We start from the raw sequence: 19,372 nt of genomic DNA, 5'->3' as shown, positions 1-19,372 counted from the left end.
ATAAGTAAAATTAAATACATGACTGTCACGTGTCACTACACATATAAATAAAGGTCAAATGTTATTTGTCACATGAGATCAAATTTAATATTATTAAAAAATGACCTAAATTCATTGTTTGAAAAAATAAGAGACTAAAAATAATCAAAATTTTGAACATAAATCATTTACAATTGGACATTAGTTGATCTATTAAAAATATATTTAATCCAAAATGAAAAAATACTAATAAAATAATAAATAATATACAAATAGATATGCATGAATAAGTAAGTGACAATTTTTTACAAAACTTTCCTTGCATTTTAAAAGATTTTATTGAAACTTTTATGAAATATACTTCTGAGTTAAAACAGTGTTCTAGACTATATCTATAAAATCTTAATATAAATTTTGTCAACATATGCTTTTGATGAATTACATCGGTGTAAACTGATTACTCTCAATATTTTTATTATATTATTTTTATTTAAATGTAATTATTTTCATTCTTTTATTTATTGTGTTTGATTTCGTGGTTACTGCTATTTGTTTATTGTTCTATCCATGTATGTTGCTTAAAAAATAACTGTATAAAACGTTATTACCACAGTAGTCATATATATATATATATATCCTAAAAATAAACATTATAACTATGACTTATGCAATATATAATTCTCATTTGATTTAAAATTATATATGAAATTTGTCTACTATATTAAAATAATCAGTGGAAGGAGATGAAAGCCATGTGAATCATTAGTAATTTTGTGTGTCACGACAAAAATGTTAAGTATTAACTATTTGTTGTAAGCATCGTATCTTCGACTTCTTAGTTTCTATATTCACATTCGACAACTAATATTATTTGGACACGTGTTTAAACAAAGTTAAAGTTAAGTCTTCTTTATTTTACATGAAATTTATTCTTTACATTTACCAACATAAAAACATAAAGAGTTATGGTATATTACTATTTGACCATTACAAATAATTAGAACCAAATATTTAATTTATAACATAAAAATCCATATAGATAGCTAGAAATCATATAGAAACAACATATGAACCTTTATGTGTGTCCTTTTGTTTCACAGTAAGAATGTTATGCGTGCGGTGAATACAATATTTAAGTAGACTTTTAATTTTCCATAAAATTATTTCTCTTTATATATTTAAGTAGATTTCAAAAGACAAAAAGAAAATAGAAATTTGATTTTCCTACAAAAACGAATCCTTGTCCAAAATCACGAATCTAGAGTCGGTAAATTAATATAATTTTTTAACTGTCATTAATAAAATTAATACGACTCGCTCACCTCTGGTTTTGTAAAAGGTTAATTACTGATCAAATTAAAATAAGGCATCGACATCGAGTTAGTCAGGTAGATTAAGAAAGAGTTTACTATTGTTTTTTCTTTAAACTATTATATATATATTTTTTAGTATCTCATCAATTTTTTGGCGTTCTAAGTAATTTATTTGTTTTTCTAAAGTCAAGTAGTATTATTAAATTTTCTTGGGAATGACAGGGGAAGCGAAATCAATAGTATTATTTAGTATTAGAAACAATATTATGGAGAAAGAAAAACACTAAAAAAATGAGATGAGATATTAAACGGAAAAATAAAAAAAAATAAAAAAGGAAGAAGGAGTTGCGGAGAAGAGTGAAAGAGAAACAGAAAGAAACACATTCTCCCATCTTCTTCTCTCTGGAGCAGCCTCCATTGACCACGGAGAATCTCTGTGATTGCTTCATCAATCACAATGGTCTCTGAAAAAGTACTTCCTTCTCATGCGCTCGCAAGTGGACACGCTCCACTTGATTCCGGCCATGCCCGTCTCAGAGAACTCGGTTACAAACAAGAACTCAAGCGTGATCTTTCGTATGTTTCTCTTCTCTCTTCTCTCTTATTTCCCTGTGTTCACTGCACTTTTTTTATTTTTTAATTTTCTAAATCTTGCTTTGAACTGTGGTAGGGTGATTTCGAATTTTGCGTTTTCGTTTTCTATTATTTCGGTGCTCACCGGAGTCACTACTCTTTACAACACTGGGTTGAACTACGGTGGCCCTGTTTCCTTCGTCTATGGTTGGTTCATTGCCTCTGCTTTCACCATGATTGTGGCGCTTTCAATGGCCGAGATTTGCTCCTCCTATCCCACTTCCGGTGGGCTTTACTATTGGAGCGCCAAGCTTGCTGGGCCCAGATGGGCTCCCTTCGCTTCATGGATCACCGGCTGGTACCATTCCCAATTCCTTTAACTTATTTTCCCCCAATTCCATGGTTTTAGTTTCTAATTCTCAATGCAAAAATAAATAGTTTTTCTCCTAACACAGGATATTATTATGCTACATGAATGAATCAATGAATGCGTGAATGACAAAGCCACATCATATGCACCACCATTATTAGTATCATTCATGTATCATTCTTTTTTTCTTTTTTAAATCTGCAATTGTTTTCTCAAAATCACCCATACCTACCCTCCCACTTTCTTTTCGGTTGATTTCGTTCTTCTTATCGATATGAATGATTCTGTATTCGGTTCTGTCTGGTCCCGTATTTGGCAGGAATCGCCCAGTCTACAGTATCCTATTAAATACGAGTTAATTTGAGAGATATAATCATATAGTTGCTATGCATTGTGTACATAAGTGAAAAATTTCAAAACCTAATTATTGATTATTTTGGTGAATTATTTTACACATCTTGTCATTTAAAAAATTCACTTATTTGACACACCCTCTTAATTATGTTATAAATATGAATGAAGACATATTTGATGCTCGAAATAAAAGTTACTTTAATCTTCAAAAGTTTTTCTATTACAAATTGGACTAAATTGTCAGTCAAAAAATTCGTTCCCCTAAAGTTAATATACCAAATTTCTCCTTTTCCAGACAAATGAGTACAGGCCGAAACTTTTAGGGTCTAAAATAACAATAGTAGTCCCTTTTTAAGATAAATTTATATAGGTGTAAAAAAATAGATAAAACAACAGTATATAGTTGCAGGAAGAAGATTATATATTTATTTTAATGTGATATTTGAAAAGGTAGTGGTTGAAAAGTAGTAAGTATGTATTATACGGAAACATGAATAGTAATTTGCATTTTCTTTATTTAGTATGACTTTTTGTTCTTCTTCCATTCATCTTTATTTAGAAGATAACAAGGAAAATGAGTTATAAGTATTTAAGATGTTCTTCTGTTTAAAGAAACTATTTTACACTGTCTTTTGATGAAGATTTGTAAAATTTTTATTTCAGGTAATTTTTAGTACTTAGTTGTGTTGCTGCTATGTTGATACTACATCTAAAAAGTTTGTTGTATGTTGTATGCATAACTCAATATATGCCTGAAGTAAATGTAATTTATAAAAGCCTGACACTTTGCACATGGAGAAGGTACCATCACATTTTTTTTATGACCAAATTTTTAATGACGCGTTGACTCGGTTGGTGGACCCATTGGATTTCGATTCTCCGACCTGAGTCTGAAGATGGGCCTGTGCGCATTGTGATAAGGGATATACCCAAATTTTTAACTTTTTTTAATAATATTTTCATAAGTAGCTCTATGATAGATGTGAAAAAAATAAAATAAATTTTTTATAAAATAAATTTAACTGCAGCAATATAAATTTTTAAAAAAATTATCAAATTAATTTGTGTTTATATATATATATATATATATATATATATATATATATATATTGATTTATCTTTTAGAAAAACTTGTTTATTTATGTTTCTATGCAGAAAATTTATCTATCAGAACTTTTCTTAGCTTTCAGCAGATTAATATTTTGTAATATTTATCTAATTTAATATTAAGAGATGCAGACGAATAATTCTCATTTAATCATTAGGGATCACTGAAGAAACTTTTGAGGATTGTAACTGTAGCATTATTTTATATTGTAGTAGTAGTATTCACCAGTGTTGCTTGGACAAACTACATGCCATTCTACTTACTAAAAAATGGTATTATAGATAGTAAATCAATCATTAAAGCTAGTCACAAATTTTCCTTATTCATTCCAATCTCTGACTGTTTTAATAGTTTCCAAATAGAGATTTTAGAGTTGTATTTATATTTCAGTTTACCAACAGCATGCACAGAACATTTACTATTATTTCAGGTTTAACTGTAATCAGACAGTTATTAATTAATGATAATGGCGCATAGATTTTCCATTTACTTCTCAATTTTATGATGTAAAATGTTCAACCATGTTTTCGATAATTTAAGACATAATTCACCACAGATGCCTAATGTTGTGCCTTGATATACCGTGTGGCTTGAAAATAAAGTTTATTGCTTAATCAACGTATAAAGTTTTATAACAAGATACTCTGCAATATGTTTCTCTGATGCTTGTTGGATGGTTTATCTGTTTTTACAGGTTCAATATTGTGGGCCAGGTATTCTTAAGAGGGCACATTCTATAATTTAGACATCCTTCAATTTCACTGCAAGGTCTAAACTTGTATGGGTGTAGATTTCTGTTAATTCATTTCAAGCTTCAACTTTTGGTTTGTTTTCGTTTTCAGTGGGCAGTGACAACAAGCGTAGATTTTTCACTCGCACAACTGATTCAAGTCATTATTCTGCTTAGTACTGGTGGGAAAAATGGCGGTGGATATGAGGCATCTAAATATGTAGTTATTGCTCTCCATGGGGGAATCTTGCTCGTACACGGCATAATAAACAGTCTTCCTATCTCGTTGTTGTCATTCTTGGGACAAATGGCAGCTATTTGGAATGTTTTAGGTATGAAGAAAATTCCTGTTTGATTAGCATTTTCTGCATTCAGTTTTCATTGGCAACCCTTTCTGAATCTCTTATTGGAATTGCAAACTTTTAGGTGTTTTTGTACTTACGATTGTGATTCCATCCGTTGCAACGGAAAGAGCAAGTGCCAAGTTTGTTTTCACTCATTTCAACACTGAAAATGGGGAGGGAATCAGCAGCAGACCTTACATATTTCTTTTGGGACTTCTGATGAGTCAGTATACCTTGACTGGGTTTGATGCATCAGCTCATATGGTGAACTTTTTCTACTCTTTGTCTTCCTTTTGGGAAAAAACCATGCACTACATTAATTAAAGACAATGCTTGACAGCTTATGTTATTTGACTTATGTACTCTCACTTTATAATATTGTTTTTAAAGGATGAGTTGGGCTCAGAATCTAAATGATAAGATAATGCTAGATAAGACTTTACAAATCTTAATGGATTTTTGTAGAGATGAGCTAAACTCAAAATTTAACAACTCAATTTCTGTTTGAAAATTTTATGCTCTTCATTTCTATTGATGGCCGAAGTGTTCCCAAATGATCTAGACTAAGACTTTCTGTTTACTGTAACATGTATCTGCAGACAGAGGAAACCAAGGATGCTGATAGAAATGGACCGAAAGGAATTATCAGCGCTGTTGGGATATCCATTATTGTTGGATGGTTTTACATTCTAGGCATCACCTTTGCAGTCACCGACATCCTTAGCCTTTTGAGTGAAGATAATGATGCTGGTGGGTATGCCATTGCTGAAGTGTTTTATCTAGCATTCAAGAAAAGATATGGCAATGGAAGTGGGGGCATTGTTTGCTTAGTAATTGTTGGTGTTGCCATATTTTTCTGTGGCATGAGTTCAGTTACCAGCAACTCAAGGTAAATGTGGCAACCCTTAGATAGGGATTAAATATATCTGAGTTACACTTACTTGTGAATATACTATGACATGCTTAAACATTTTCCAGAATGGCTTATGCTTTCTCTAGAGATGGTGCCATGCCATTTTCATCATTGTGGCACCAGGTTAACAAGCAGGAGGTTCCCATCTATGCAGTTTGGCTTTCCGTTTCAATATCATTTTGCATGGCATTAACGGTATGTGCAAACTTTGGCTTCTCTGAATTGTTGAAAGTGGAATAATATGATTTATAAACTGAAATGTAATAATATATTGCAGTCTCTTGGAAGCATAGTCGCTTTTCAGGCCATGGTGTCCATAGCAACCATTGGTCTCTATATTGCCTATGCCTTTCCCATATTCTTTAGGGTGACCTTGGCACGAAAGCATTTCGTTCCTGGGCCTTTCAACTTGGGCCGTTACGGAGTTATCGTGGGCTGGGTTGCTGTTCTTTGGGTGCTCACCATTTCCATACTATTCTCATTGCCAGTTTCCTACCCAATAACCGCAGAGAAGCTTAACTACACCCCTGTTGCTGTTGCATGTTTGCTTATTTTTGTAGTTTCTTACTGGATTATCAGTGGTCGTCGTTGGTTTAAAGGTCCAATTACTAATATCTAAAAAATGAAGTTGGGTACATATTTTTTCGTATCAAACTCATCTGCAATATGATTCATTTTAGAATCCTAGATTGATATTTATTGTTCTTTATGTTTTAGTCTCTATAATATTATTCTTGGTTTATGTAAATTGAATATTTTAAACGCCATCTCCAAAGATGGGTTGGTGTTGAGATGAGTCAATCCATTGGAAATCAATTTGTAGTTGTATTTTGTCCTGTGACTTTGTGTGCATTCGTTTTTTAATTTTTCTTCACTGTTGTCAAAACTATAGCAATTCTGCTCGAATGACCTATTATGTCTGAAGAAAATTTCGAATGTTGAGTAACCCAAAATTTTGATAAGTTTGTTGAGAAACATTCTATGAAGAAAAAGAATTATTTCATAAATTCAACTTATATCTTATACAATTATTAAATAATTTTTTTAGATATGATAAATGATTTTAGCTATTTTCGTTACCTTCAGGTCCCAGTATATCTCTTTTGTTTTTTAAGTATACATAATTTTTGTTTCTTTTATACCTTTTCATTCTATTTTTTCCATGCCTCTTTTCCTCTTTGTCGTATTACTTGTTCTTTTCTGTTTTTCTAATTTAATAAAAGAATGGCACGTTACACTATACTACTCCAGCGAGGGAATAAATGGATTGATTTTTCTATCTATTTATTTATATATATTAAAAGCATAAATATTTTTAATGTATTTCTTGAATTGAAACTAAATCTCAAAGAAATTTGTTTTTAATGGTCTTTCTTTTCCAACATAAAAGAAAAGGTCTATTGTAAGAAACACTTTCTTTACATAATAAAATCATCAATTATAGGTAGCATTAAACAATTTTTAAATAAAATTGATTAGAACCAAAAAGTTCTGTGATGACGATTTAAAAAGGTGTTGTACAAAGAACTCCTATGCAGTAACTCAACGTCCATTTTGAAAGCGAAATGTCTGATATGTGTACTATTATTGAACAGCAGCTCGTAATAAAATCCATTCAACAACCATCCTTTTGAATCTACCATTCATTAATTCGCTCATTCATTCACCGAAAAATCAACATACGAAATCCACACTTACAATCTTCCTTAACACGCACAAAAAGTTAGTTATGACTTGCCACAATTATACTAATTTTGTTGGATTAGTTTCTTCCTATTGTAGTCATTGTCACAGCCGTCAAATACTACACCTATCATCAACACATCCTTCACTTTTTCATAATAAAAAAATAAAACTAAACATATTGTTGTGAATAAGAACAGGCAAAAAAAAAAAAAAAAGACGATTAAGAATTAAAGGTGGCCATGTTTAAGGAAATGAAGTTATATATAGTAGCAGTCTCCCTGCATCGGTGTGTTTGGTGGTGATTGGTCATAATGGGCAGAGGTAACCAAACAGTCCCATCTCACTCCGATGCGATTGCAGAAGGATACGTTCCACTTGATTCTGGCCATGCTCGTCTTCAACAACTCGGTTACAAGCAAGAACTCAAGCGTGACTTATCGTATGTTTCTCTTCTTTCCATTTTTTTCACTGCACTCTTTCTTTTTTCTTCTTAAATCTTGCTTTGAACTGTGACAGGGTGATTTCGAATTTTGCGTTTTCGTTTTGTATTATTTCGGTGCTAACCGGAGTCACTACTCTTTACAACACTGGGTTGAACTACGGTGGCACTGTTTCCATCGTCTATGGTTGGTTCATTGCCTCTGCTTTCACCATGATTGTCGCGCTTTCAATGGCGGAGATTTGCTCATCCTTTCCCACTTCTGGTGGGCTTTACTATTGGAGCGCCAAGCTTGCTGGGCCCAGATGGGCTCCCTTCGCTTCATGGATCACCGGCTGGTACCATTCCCGATTCCTTTAACTTATTTTCCCCAATTAATGGCTCGTAAATTTGTTAATACCGAGTTGAAAATGTCTCTATTTGCGTCACAAGCAACTTCTGGTTATGTAAGAGCACGAGAGTGCAATTTTGCAGTTTGAATGAGGATCTTGTTAGGGACTGAGTTGGATTTAAGGTTTAGGAAACAAAGAATGGAAACAGTGCGAAGGAAAACTACTTCGTAATATTCTCCACTCTCTTCCGATTCGTTAGAGAAGAAGAAAAAAAAACTGAAATAACTGCACCTAGGAACAGGAAAAAGAAATGCAGGCACAGAGATGGAAATATATGAGAATTTCCAGAGGAGAGAGAAAGGAGACGATTGTAACAAAATATTCCTTGCCTCACTTTCCCTCTACAACCACATATAAAACGTAAGTTAGGGGCCAATAAAAAATCGTTGACCAATAGATTGATTATTTTGGGCCGTGTACTTTTTTTTCCTCACACACCCATATCATTTGGATCGTGTGTTACGGTCTCACGAATTTCCCCACCCTCTGTATTTCTCTCTTCTGCCACTAATGTTGTTGTTACACATACAAACTAAAATTTCTGAAAATTAATGTTTTGTAATTTAATTGTGAGGTTTTGTGGGGGGGTGTGGGGGGTTGAAGGAGTGTTGGTAGTAGTTTTATCTATAGGATAACAAGCAGAAGAAAAATAATAATTGATCTTTCAGAACAAATACACTTTTGAGGTTTGTAACATACTAATATTCACCAATATATTTGTGCAGCAAACATGTCATTCTACCAAGTATTGATATTATTGATAGTTAAATCTATCATAAAATGTTCGTCCCAATATATTTATTTCTCAAGATTTTCCACTAGTGATTTTCATTATATTTAAATTTCAGTATGATTGGTGAATAAGAAAACACATCAATAAGGAACATTCACTGAACTAAACAGAAATTTAGACTGTATTTAATAGATAAATCAGAATCAACAATAAGATGGTTATTATGTTAAATCCAGTCCCGAAATTGGCAGTTATAACTTATAATTAATGATATAATGCATAATTTGTTCGTTTTTTTTTTTATTTACTTCTCTAGCTTATGATGTATATTGGTCAACCAGGTTTTTGAAAATTCAGTGCTCTCATCGGGTAAAATTGACTACAATTGCCTAATTTGTTAGCTCTCCTAAGCGCCATGTAGCTTGAAATTAAAGTTTATTGCTTAATCAGTTTGTGAAGTCTAATAACAAGAGACTCTGCCATATTTGCTTTACCGCGGTTGTTTCTCTGATGCATGTTTGATTGTTTATCTGTTTTTGCAGGTTCAACATTGTTGGCCAGGTATTCTTAAGAAGACACAAATTACACATCCTTCACTTTTCGATGTAGATTTCCATTAATCCATCTGATGCTCCAACTTTGGTTTCGTTTTTCATTTGCAGTGGGCAGTGACAACAAGTGTAGATTTTTCACTTGCACAACTGATTAAAGTTATTATTCTCCTTAGTACCGGTGGGAAAAATGGTGGCGGATATGAAGCTTCTAAATACGTAGTTATGGCTTTCCATGGGGTGATTTTGCTCCTACATGGTATGATAAACAACCTTCCTATCTCATTGTTATCATTCCTGGGACGGCTCGCTGCCATTTGGAATGTTGTAGGTATGAAGAAATTTCCTGTTTAATTGTTTTCTGCATTCAGTTCTCCGTGGCAACCTTTCTGAATTTTTAACTGAAATTGAAAATTTTAGGTGTTTTTGTGCTTATGATTGGGATTCCATCTGTTGCAACGGAAAGGGCTAGTGCCGAGTTTGTTTTTACTCATTTCAATACTGAAAATGAGGACGGAATCAGCAGCAAGCCCTACATATTTCTCTTGGGACTTCTTATGAGTCAGTATACCCTAACTGGATATGATGCATCAGCTTATATGGTATATCTTTTCCACTCTTTTCCTTCTTTTTCTTTTCCTAGAATTTATTGCCCTGAAAAACTTTTAGAGTTTTGTTCTCCAATATACAAATCATTCGTAATATTCAGTATTATCCGCTTTGAGACAAAAGAGAGTTCGTATAACTGCTATTTAGAAAAAAATATTCTGGGATTTCCGATAACTTAATTTCATAATTAAAAGCTAAAAAATTCTAACATAAATCACATTACTTCAAAATCAATTTTAACCAAAAATAATTTTGTAAACACCATCTCACCAAGACTCATTGATTACTGTAAATTCATATGCAGACAGAGGAAACCAGGGAGGCCGACATAAATGGACCAAAAGGAATTATCAGTGCTGTTGGGATATCTGTTATAGTTGGGTGGTGTTACATACTAGGCATTACATTTGCAGTCACCGACATTCATTACCTTTTGAGCGAAGATAATGACGCTGGTGGGTATGCTATTGCTGAAGTGTTCTATCTAGTATTCAAGAAAAGATATGGCAATGGAGCTGGGGGTATTATTTGCTTAGTCATTGTTGCTGTTGCCATATTTTTCTGTGGCATGAGTTCCGTCACAAGCAATTCAAGGTAAAACGTGGATGCCAAGCGAGACTTAATTTCTCTACTTAGTGATGAATATAATATAATATAATATGATGCTTAAAACTTGTTCAGGATGGTTTATGCTTTCTCTAGGGACGGGGCCCTGCCATTTTCATCAGTGTGGCGCAAGGTTAACAAGCAGGAGGTTCCCATCTATGCAGTTTGGCTTTCCGTTTCTATATCATTTTGCATGGCCTTAACGGTATGTGATATGTTATAAACTTTGATTTTATAATAATCTGAATATTTAGGTTTCTGTGATTTGTTTTGTTGAAAAGTGACCATATGAGTGAAATGTAATTGTGTTGCAGTCTCTTGGAAGCATAGTGGCATTTGAGGCCATGGTATCCATTGCAACCATTGGCCTGTATATTGCTTATGCCTTACCTATATTCTTTAGGGTGACCTTGGCACAGAGGGATTTTGTCCCAGGGCCTTTCAACTTAGGCTGCTATGGAGTCATTGTGGGGTGGGTGGCTGTTCTTTGGGTGCTCATCATTTCCATACTCTTCTCATTGCCTGTTTCGTACCCAATAACCATGGAGACACTTAACTACACCCCTGTGGCTGTTGGATGTTTGCTTATTCTTGTAGTTTCTTTCTGGTTAATCAGTGGTCGCCATTGGTTTAAAGGCCCTATAACCAATATATAAAAACTTATCAGTTTTTCTCTTTTATGTATAATTTGGTAGAATTTAGTGGTTTTTGGATAATGTTTGTTAGATAATGACATTTATTCATCATTGAAATTGTTTGTTTGGGAATTGTACATTGTTATATGATAGGAATGATACTAAGAATAAAAAACAAAAAAACTCGTAAAAAAGAAAAATACTCACTATTACTATGATGGTTATAACCATAATTATCATTAAAAAATTGACTTGTTACGACGGTTGAGATTCTAACTGTTATAGTAAATTACATTTCTTACGTGAGATCAACAAATACTCGTTAGACTTATTATCTTAGGTTTAGGAACATGTCACACAGTAAGGAAATTATAATTTCAGATATATATTGTCATACTAAGTTAAACTCAATATATCATGTTTACGATTGTAACTAACAACAGTAAGTTGGACTTATTATATTAGATTATGGTTTTTTTTTTTTTCATAGTTGATTTGAAGTTAAATTTATAAACATGGATCATTTGATATACTTTTTTTCTGTAAAACAGGATGAAATAGTTAGGAGTGTAAACAGCATCAAAGCTGAAATCGTCATTATACAGGGTGAAAATATGAGGGGACACATTATTCTAAAATCATAATTGATTTACTTGGCACAAACTTAAAAAAATCTTAGATAATTATAATAATGTGAATTATATCAATATTAATTTAAATAAAATTAAAAAAATGAATAGAATTAATGTCAATTTAGTTGACACTATTTATAAATAAATATAAATATTAAAAATCAACTAAACTAATACTAACATTAATAAATATTAAAAATAAATTATATTAATATTAGCTTATATCATTTAAAATTCTTCTTTGTCGGTATTAATTGCACCACAAATAGTAGTAAATTATCTCCCCTTCTAACATAATAATTCACTTCAAAATCACATAATTTTGTCTCTTAAGGAGAAATCAATATATAATATTTTTAATAAATTATCAGCAAAAGCCTATATATACACATGTATGTACTGGGTCACAAAGATTACTTTGTTCATGTTTTCTCGCAAGAAGGAGAAAGACAAACACTGTATTTATCAATATCTTGAAAGTGACCTCTACACTTATTCATATGCTTATAATATATATACTATATATGAAGCACATAGGATAATGTCTACTACTGGAAAAGGAAAGGAATATAGGTTTCCATGTATGTCCAAACTTGAAGTTAACCAATGCCCATGTATAGATGGTGCTAACATACTTGCTACATAACAGAAAGTTTCTCATTTTGCTCCAAATTTATGCTTCCATTTGAAAGTTCAATCAATCTGCAAGCACATGTATAGAACAGGAAAAGGAATGAGAAATTATGTATCCTTAGTCTCTGAAGTATGACATAGTTCTTATATTATTTGAAGTATATGTAATAAAATGGCAAACCTTTTTATCTGGTTGGTGTTGTCCATTTCAAGCTACCATTAATTACGAGGAACCCCTTCCTTCTAGAACTTTTCTTAGCATCTCAGCGCATTGATCAACAGCAGCAAGATTGGTTTCATATTTATACAAATTAAAACAGTCAGAGTCTTCCAGAAACGTTTCTACGAAATCACAGAACTCAGTCCTAGGTATGTTCGAATCCACTGAAGCCCCTGTCATTGGTTGTGAATCCCAAGAATCTGTGAATTCCATTCCCACACTGTTCACTGGAATCTGATCTTGATTATGGTTCACGTTCAAGAAAACGTTTGGTGCTGCGAGATCTGGATCCCAAGCTCTTTTTTCAGTGTTGGCTTGCGATCTATGATCATTGAAAAACAAAGAGAAACTGTATAATTAATAATCACCTTTTGTTCCCAAGGTGGACCCTTCAGATGAGGAAGAGTTGGGTTTGTGTCTTGAGGATGATACTTTAGGCAAATAAGAATTGCGAGAGCTCTCTTCAACTTTCAGCCGCAATCTATATTTCTGTGTAAGAAGAATGTTGATGAAGAAAAAACCTAAACAATGAAGCAGACGACAAAACATGCATGGTGACTTTTCCCGGTTCATGAATGCAGCTATGTATAGTTATGGAAAAAGATAACAAAGTAACGGAATCGTGATACCTGTAAAACGTTCCTGGTGCCCTAATTTTATGCATTGATATTCCCTTTAAAACTTACATATAGTACATTCTCGGAGGAAAGCAGAAAAAAATTCAAATCCATTTATGGCAGGTTAAGCAGTAAATTCCAAATAACCCTAACCCTAATAACTTTCAAGAACATATTATTTGGATTAACTTACTATGAAGAATTTTAAAGGCTAATCTGTGAAACATAATTGATCAGAAACTATTGCTTGTCTAAGTTGAAGTAGTAGAAAATTACCTGCAGATGACTTGCAACTTGGCGAACAGTGAGGTAAGATTCACTGACATTCATCCGAACTAATATCTGTTTTGGACGAGCAACTGAATATGAAAAACGGAAGTGAAACACAGGCAATTAAATTAATAATTACTAATATTCTTATCATGAATGAAGCTTCGATCCCTTACTGATATATGTAATCAAGAAAAGAAAAGAGGGAAAAGAAACAGTACTGTTCTCTCCTAATTCTTTCACTGCATCTAAAAACTTCTGATGCAACTCAGGAGTCCAAACACTCAAACGTTTTTTGGACTCGGACATTCTGAAATGTTCATTGGGGTTGTTAATGTTCATCATGGCTGATCCCAAAGAATCTGGCTTTTCGTGCAAAACATATCTCTTTTCTTTTTTCTTGCCTTCACAGTGATCATGGTTTCTTTTTCCGTATGCTTTGTTACCCTTGCACTGTGTGGTTGGCATTGTGTTGTTAAGGGTCCATGTATCAGCATCGCTTCTTCCTCTTTTTTCTCCAAGAACCTGACATTGGGTTTTTGTCACCTGTTCAAAAGTTGAGGGAAAATAATTCATGATAACCAACACCCAGAGAGAAAGTTGAGAAAAATATGAGTACGATAGACATTAATGTGATGTATACATATAGAAGTAAGACAAAGATTTTTTAATGAAGTGTATGATATATATAATAAATGTTATAAAATCATCACACATCCTAAAATTTCGAGGTAGATTTTCTTCATTTGTTTAGTGTAGGTTTAATTTCGCAATAAATCAAAATAATTGTGGGTATTCTGTACGACAGACATTAATAGCTTTTATCGTAAATTCAAAACTCAAAACATTTACATGTACCTGGGTATTCTGTAAGCCTGCGTTTTGAGTGTTTTTGGGTGAACAGGGTCTTGAGTGATACAGATGTTGCCAGAGATATCGAAGATCATTGGGAGTGATTGGCTCCTGAAGAAAATAACACAATCCTGTAGCTAAAGCTTTCCTATTTACATCATCAAACACTCCAGAGTAGATAACTGTGCATGACACAAAACGATGCATTATTAATCAAATGAGTGTACTGAAAGATCTGAAGTACTGGAACTTACAGATGATAGGAACATCCTTTTCAACTGCTACATCCAGAAAAGAAGGGATATCCATGTCAGCCATATCAGCTTTAGCCATGATCAGTTTGAACGTTCCTTCTTGATGCCAGATCATGGATGCAGCAGCGGAAGCATTATTTGTAGCAGTAACTGATTAACCAAACAATTATCAGAGCTATTAGTTGAGCACATATCTAACACCAGATTCAATTCTTATGAACTCTTACAGAAAGTGTCAAATTTTTAATTACTCCTCAAATGCTAACCCGAAAAACACTGGTTAAAGTTTTACTGTGTGATCATTTTGAAAACCATTTTCAAGAACGTTCTTGGATCCTAAAAGCTGGATCCGTCTGAATTTATCATTTTACTTACATGTCAGCAAAAAAATTCAGTGAGATGAAAGTGGCAAAGAGAATTGAGAGAAAATTTGAAGTATACCTTTGAAAGAATATAGCTGAAGAATTGCTGAGAGATACGAACGTGAAATTTTGTCATCATGCACTAGCAGAATTCTAAAACCTCTTGCAAAACTAGGAACATGTTTTATCAGTGAAATTGACTCATCTACCATTTTCACAATGTGAAACTGAATAGAGGAATGAACCAATTGAAGGATTAAAGCACAGAGGAAGAAGAATTTTGAAGTGTTTGTGGATTATAAAGAACTAAGGTGTTTGAGTACATTATATGAAGTAGGAGGACAAGTGTCAACCAAGGTGAAATAAACGTGACCATATAAAAGGTATTTTTTTTAATTATCAACGTTTTTGTACCCTTTTCTGGAAACAATATACTTTTTAACTTAATTAACTCATAAATTTAAATGATTTCAATTGTGATCTATATAGTTAAAAAAAATTATTTTCCAATTATAGATATAAAATTTTATCTTTTGGGATGACGCGGGTGTATCCTTACATTGTCATTACTTATATGTTTTTAAATAAAAAATTAAAAACTAGTTTTTTTAAAAAAAAATTCGAGTATTTTCAATTAAATTTCTGTTAACAAATTATTATATCGAATGTTCAATATTTATATATTTTTAACTGAGTCTCTACATCAATTAAAATTTGGAAATACCAAACAATGTTACTTAATAGAGATAATTAGCATTGCGAAACTTTATTCTTTTTATTATTGAGTTCAGTGCTATGCTTGACAGTGTAAAATTAAATAATCAAGTCATCCAATAAATTAGTTAAAAATATAAAAAATTTAAACACTCAATAGAGCTAAAATTTTAATAAAAATTTAATTAACAACACTTCAATTTAATGAAATGCTTCAAATTGAAGTAAATTTCATTTTATTGTTATATAAAGACACATAAATAAGGATGATGTAAAAAATTAACAGAAAAAACAAGTGATAAAAAATTAATTCAAAATAAAATTAAAAATTAGATACTCACTAAATTAAATTTTTTTAATAAATCCAATTAAAAATACTCAAATTTATAAAAAAAGACTTCAAATTTAATTAAGATTTTTTTTACTAAACTTAATTGTGCATACAAAATTTAATACAGGTTAAATTAACAATTTTGTATTAATAGTTATATCACAATGTATGATAACTTCTTAGTTATTTTAAAGACTAACGATTTCTATGTAAAAAGATAACAATTTCATCATTCATAGTAATTTAGAATTAGGAAACATAAAACATTTATAATATACATGCCATTTTAGTACAAAAGTAAAATTATAAATAGGTTTGAGAAGGGTAGTGACTTATGGCATGTGTTAGACATTGACCATCACAGGAACTCTAGAAGGTTCACTAAAAGACCTTGTAATTACTAGTAGCAAATGGTAGTTAAATAAAAAAAAAAAAGACATGGTTCACATTTTCTATATAAAATAGTAAACTTCTACTACAAGTAATGTGGTACTGAATAAATTTAAGAGTGTATTAATTTTAAGAATTATTCTCACATTTCCAGAAATAAATGTAGTTTATAATGTTATTTTTTTTTTATAATTCTAGTAGTATTTTGTTGGTGAATTAATTAATTGTTCTATTTAATAACAATACTTTTCCCTGTTTAGGTTGTGAAAAATTTAATGTCTATGAAAGAGTGTTGTTGAATTAATAATAATTCATTTAAAATTTATTAAGAAATTTGGTTTCCATGCTTAAAAAGTCAAATATTTTAATATCTTTATAATTTTTTTACCGGATTTTCTGAGATAAAGTGAAACCTTCCACTCTGTTGCAATAGCTGTCGCTTCAGTCCGTTTCAATTAGGTTTGTTAGAACCGTGTGTAAGAAAATAAATAAAAGATATGTTAGAAGATAATAAACGAGTAAAAAGAAAATGAGTTTTTGAAAACTAAATAATCATTTCAAAAGTTTCTTTTTAAGGATAATATGATAATTAAAAAGAATTTTTTTATAATGATGAAAAAGAAAAACAGAAATAGCATTGTTTTTATAATTAAAAAGAAAAACAAGTTTTTTATAACTAAGGAAAAACAATTTCTTATAATTAAAGAAAAATAATTTTTGTACAGTCAAAAAATCTGTTAGATATAAATACATCTCTATCTATCTTAAAAAGGGTACTCTGATTTTTAAACATTTAAAAATATGAACTATTTTTACAATATGACAAATTTAAAAAGTTGTCAAGAAAAAACACAAACTTAATTTAAAAAATATCGATAAAATATTCAAAAAGAAAAAGAAAATTAAGTCAATAAAGATTTTAAAATATCCTCAAGTCAATTTCGTTATCACTTCTGAATTTTTTTGAAAAGAATAACATAAATTTTATTTTTAAATCTACATAAATCAATCATCTCTTCCTCTTCGAATCATTAATTCCATAAAAATACATACTAAATTTCATATTAAATTATGTTGATGAGAGCAGCTTAAACTCACAAAGGACAAAAGATAATTATATCTTATTTAATAATGATTTGTTTTAAATACAAATCTTATATATTGTAACAACACTCTATTAAGAAATTGTAACTAAAACAAAATAACAAATTCCTAAACAACCTTCACTAACATAATTGAGTAATTAAATATAAATAATTTTCTAAAAACTTATATAAGTAAGAGGAAACAACAAATTCCAAATTCCTAATGCACATGCACACTGATGTACACGTTCAACACTCTTTTTGATGTACACGTTCAACACTCCTCCTTGCATCAGTGAATGATAAGTCCAAATGTTTCTCTTAGTAACTCATACTTATTTTTTGGAAGTGTTTTGGTGAAGATATCTGAAATAACTTGATATTGTATTGCTTTGTTTTTTCCATGAAAGACATGATTTTTTGAGATGATAATGGTTGTCTAGTTGTCCACCATTACTTCCGTAGTAATCTATTGCTCCAAGTGCAAATCAATTAATATTTTTCCAAGCCATAAGGCTTGATCTAGAGTTGTTGTGGTTGTGGTAGACTGTGCAACAATTTCTTACTTTTTGAACTCTAAGAGAATATTCCTAATTCAAAATTGAAAAATAGCCCGAAGTGCTCTTCATGTCATCTAAAGATCCTCTCCGGTCACTGTCAGAGTAACCTTGCAACTTGAAATCTTGTGATTGATTAAACTTCATGGCATAATTTAAAGTTCCATTGACATATCTCAACATTCTCTTTGCTGCTTTCAAATGAGATTCTTTAGGACAATTCAAAAATCTTGAAAGTACACCTACTATATACAATATATCAGGTTTTGTTGTTGTGAGATACATTAAGCAACCAAATAAGCTTTTGTAGAGTGTTTCCTCCACTTGTTTTGAAACATCATATTTGCATAACTTCTCCTTTTGACACATATGAGTGTTCACACTTTTATAATTTTCCATGCTAAACTTCTTCAGAATCTCCTTTGCACACTTCCTTTGACTAATTAAAATTTCACCACTCTTTTGCTTAACCTTCGTACCAAGGAAAAATGACATTTCTCTTAAGTTTGTCATCGCAAAAACCTGCATTATTAAACTCTTGAATACGTTTAAGATTGCTGCTAGTAACTAGGAGATCATCAACATACAAAGAAATCACAGCAAAATTAGCTTGATTACGTTTTGTGTATAAAGTGAATTCTCTAAGACTTTTAACAAAGCCTAGTTTTGATAAGAATTCATCAATTGTGTTGTAACAAACTCTTGAGACCTATTTGAAACCATATAAAACCTTCTTTAATAGATAAACTTTATCTTCATGTCCTTTCACCCAAAACCCTTCACGTTGCTCAACAAAAGATTTCTCCCTCTAGAAATCCATTTAAAAAGGCTAACTTGACATTAAGTTGGTAGATTTTATATCCTTTTGTGCTGTAATAGCTAACAACATGTTGATGGTATCATATCTTATTACCGGTGCAAAAGTATCAATGTAATCCACTCTAAAAATTTGAGCAATACCCTTTCACGACTAACCTTGATTTGTACTTGATGATTGAACCGTCTACATTCAACTTTGTTTTGAACACCTATTTCACTCCTATGAAGTTCATGTCTTCAGGCCTTTCAACAAGCTCCCAAGTTTTTTTTTTCAATCATGAAAAATTCCTCCTGCATTGAA

The 19,372-nt window shown here is 31.5% G+C and overlaps 3 protein-coding genes across 3 annotated transcripts; 2 read left to right on the top strand and 1 right to left on the bottom strand.

Annotated features, from left to right (window-relative positions):
* The first annotated feature begins 1,615 nt into the window (after positions 1-1,615).
* On the top strand, positions 1,616-6,520 carry LOC114189632 (amino-acid permease BAT1 homolog). Its single transcript, XM_028078257.1, has 8 exons — positions 1,616-1,868; positions 1,963-2,223; positions 4,392-4,410; positions 4,540-4,759; positions 4,854-5,035; positions 5,371-5,660; positions 5,750-5,879; positions 5,962-6,520. The coding sequence occupies exons 1-8, from the start codon at positions 1,750-1,752 to the stop codon at positions 6,301-6,303; spliced, it is 1,563 nt and encodes a 520-aa protein (XP_027934058.1). The 5' UTR covers positions 1,616-1,749; the 3' UTR covers positions 6,304-6,520.
* Positions 6,521-7,639: 1,119 nt separating this feature from the next.
* LOC114190793 (amino-acid permease BAT1 homolog) lies at positions 7,640-11,460 on the top strand. Its single transcript, XM_028079830.1, has 8 exons — positions 7,640-7,809; positions 7,887-8,147; positions 9,477-9,495; positions 9,597-9,816; positions 9,906-10,087; positions 10,399-10,688; positions 10,776-10,905; positions 11,015-11,460. Exons 1-8 carry the CDS (start codon positions 7,682-7,684, stop codon positions 11,354-11,356), a joined length of 1,572 nt encoding a protein of 523 aa, XP_027935631.1. The 5' UTR covers positions 7,640-7,681; the 3' UTR covers positions 11,357-11,460.
* A 1,145-nt stretch (positions 11,461-12,605) lies between these two features.
* Positions 12,606-15,387, bottom strand: LOC114191433 (two-component response regulator ORR24). The gene is made up of 8 exons (XM_028080605.1): positions 15,255-15,387; positions 14,814-14,963; positions 14,566-14,741; positions 13,929-14,253; positions 13,714-13,796; positions 13,209-13,309; positions 12,828-13,142; positions 12,606-12,669 (listed from the first exon to the last, which is right to left on the bottom strand). Exons 1-8 carry the CDS (start codon positions 15,385-15,387, stop codon positions 12,606-12,608), a joined length of 1,347 nt encoding a protein of 448 aa, XP_027936406.1.
* Positions 15,388-19,372: the final 3,985 nt, after the last annotated feature.

Source organism: Vigna unguiculata, chromosome 7 (assembly GCF_004118075.2).
Source record: "Vigna unguiculata cultivar IT97K-499-35 chromosome 7, ASM411807v1, whole genome shotgun sequence".
Classification (NCBI taxonomy): Eukaryota; Viridiplantae; Streptophyta; class Magnoliopsida; order Fabales; family Fabaceae; genus Vigna; species Vigna unguiculata.
The sequence above is the reverse complement of the archived record's forward strand: the minus strand, read 5'-3'. Positions and strand labels throughout refer to the sequence as shown.

Coding starts and splice junctions, on each gene's coding strand:
- LOC114189632 (XM_028078257.1), top strand. CDS start 1,750: ATGGTCTCTGAAAAAGTACTTCCTTCTCATGCGCTCGCAAGTGGACAC. Junction 5,661..5,749: donor TCAGTTACCAGCAACTCAAG/GTAAATGTGGCA, acceptor AACATTTTCCAG/AATGGCTTATGCTTTCTCTA. Junction 5,880..5,961: donor CATTTTGCATGGCATTAACG/GTATGTGCAAAC, acceptor AATATATTGCAG/TCTCTTGGAAGCATAGTCGC.
- LOC114190793 (XM_028079830.1), top strand. CDS start 7,682: ATGGGCAGAGGTAACCAAACAGTCCCATCTCACTCCGATGCGATTGCA. Junction 10,088..10,398: donor ATGATGCATCAGCTTATATG/GTATATCTTTTC, acceptor ATTCATATGCAG/ACAGAGGAAACCAGGGAGGC. Junction 10,689..10,775: donor TCCGTCACAAGCAATTCAAG/GTAAAACGTGGA, acceptor AAACTTGTTCAG/GATGGTTTATGCTTTCTCTA.
- LOC114191433 (XM_028080605.1), bottom strand. CDS start 15,387: ATGGTAGATGAGTCAATTTCACTGATAAAACATGTTCCTAGTTTTGCA. Junction 13,797..13,928: donor GAAAGAATTAGGAGAGAACA/GTACTGTTTCTT, acceptor TTTCATATTCAG/TTGCTCGTCCAAAACAGATA. Junction 12,670..12,827: donor CTAGAAGGAAGGGGTTCCTC/GTAATTAATGGT, acceptor ATGTGCTTGCAG/ATTGATTGAACTTTCAAATG.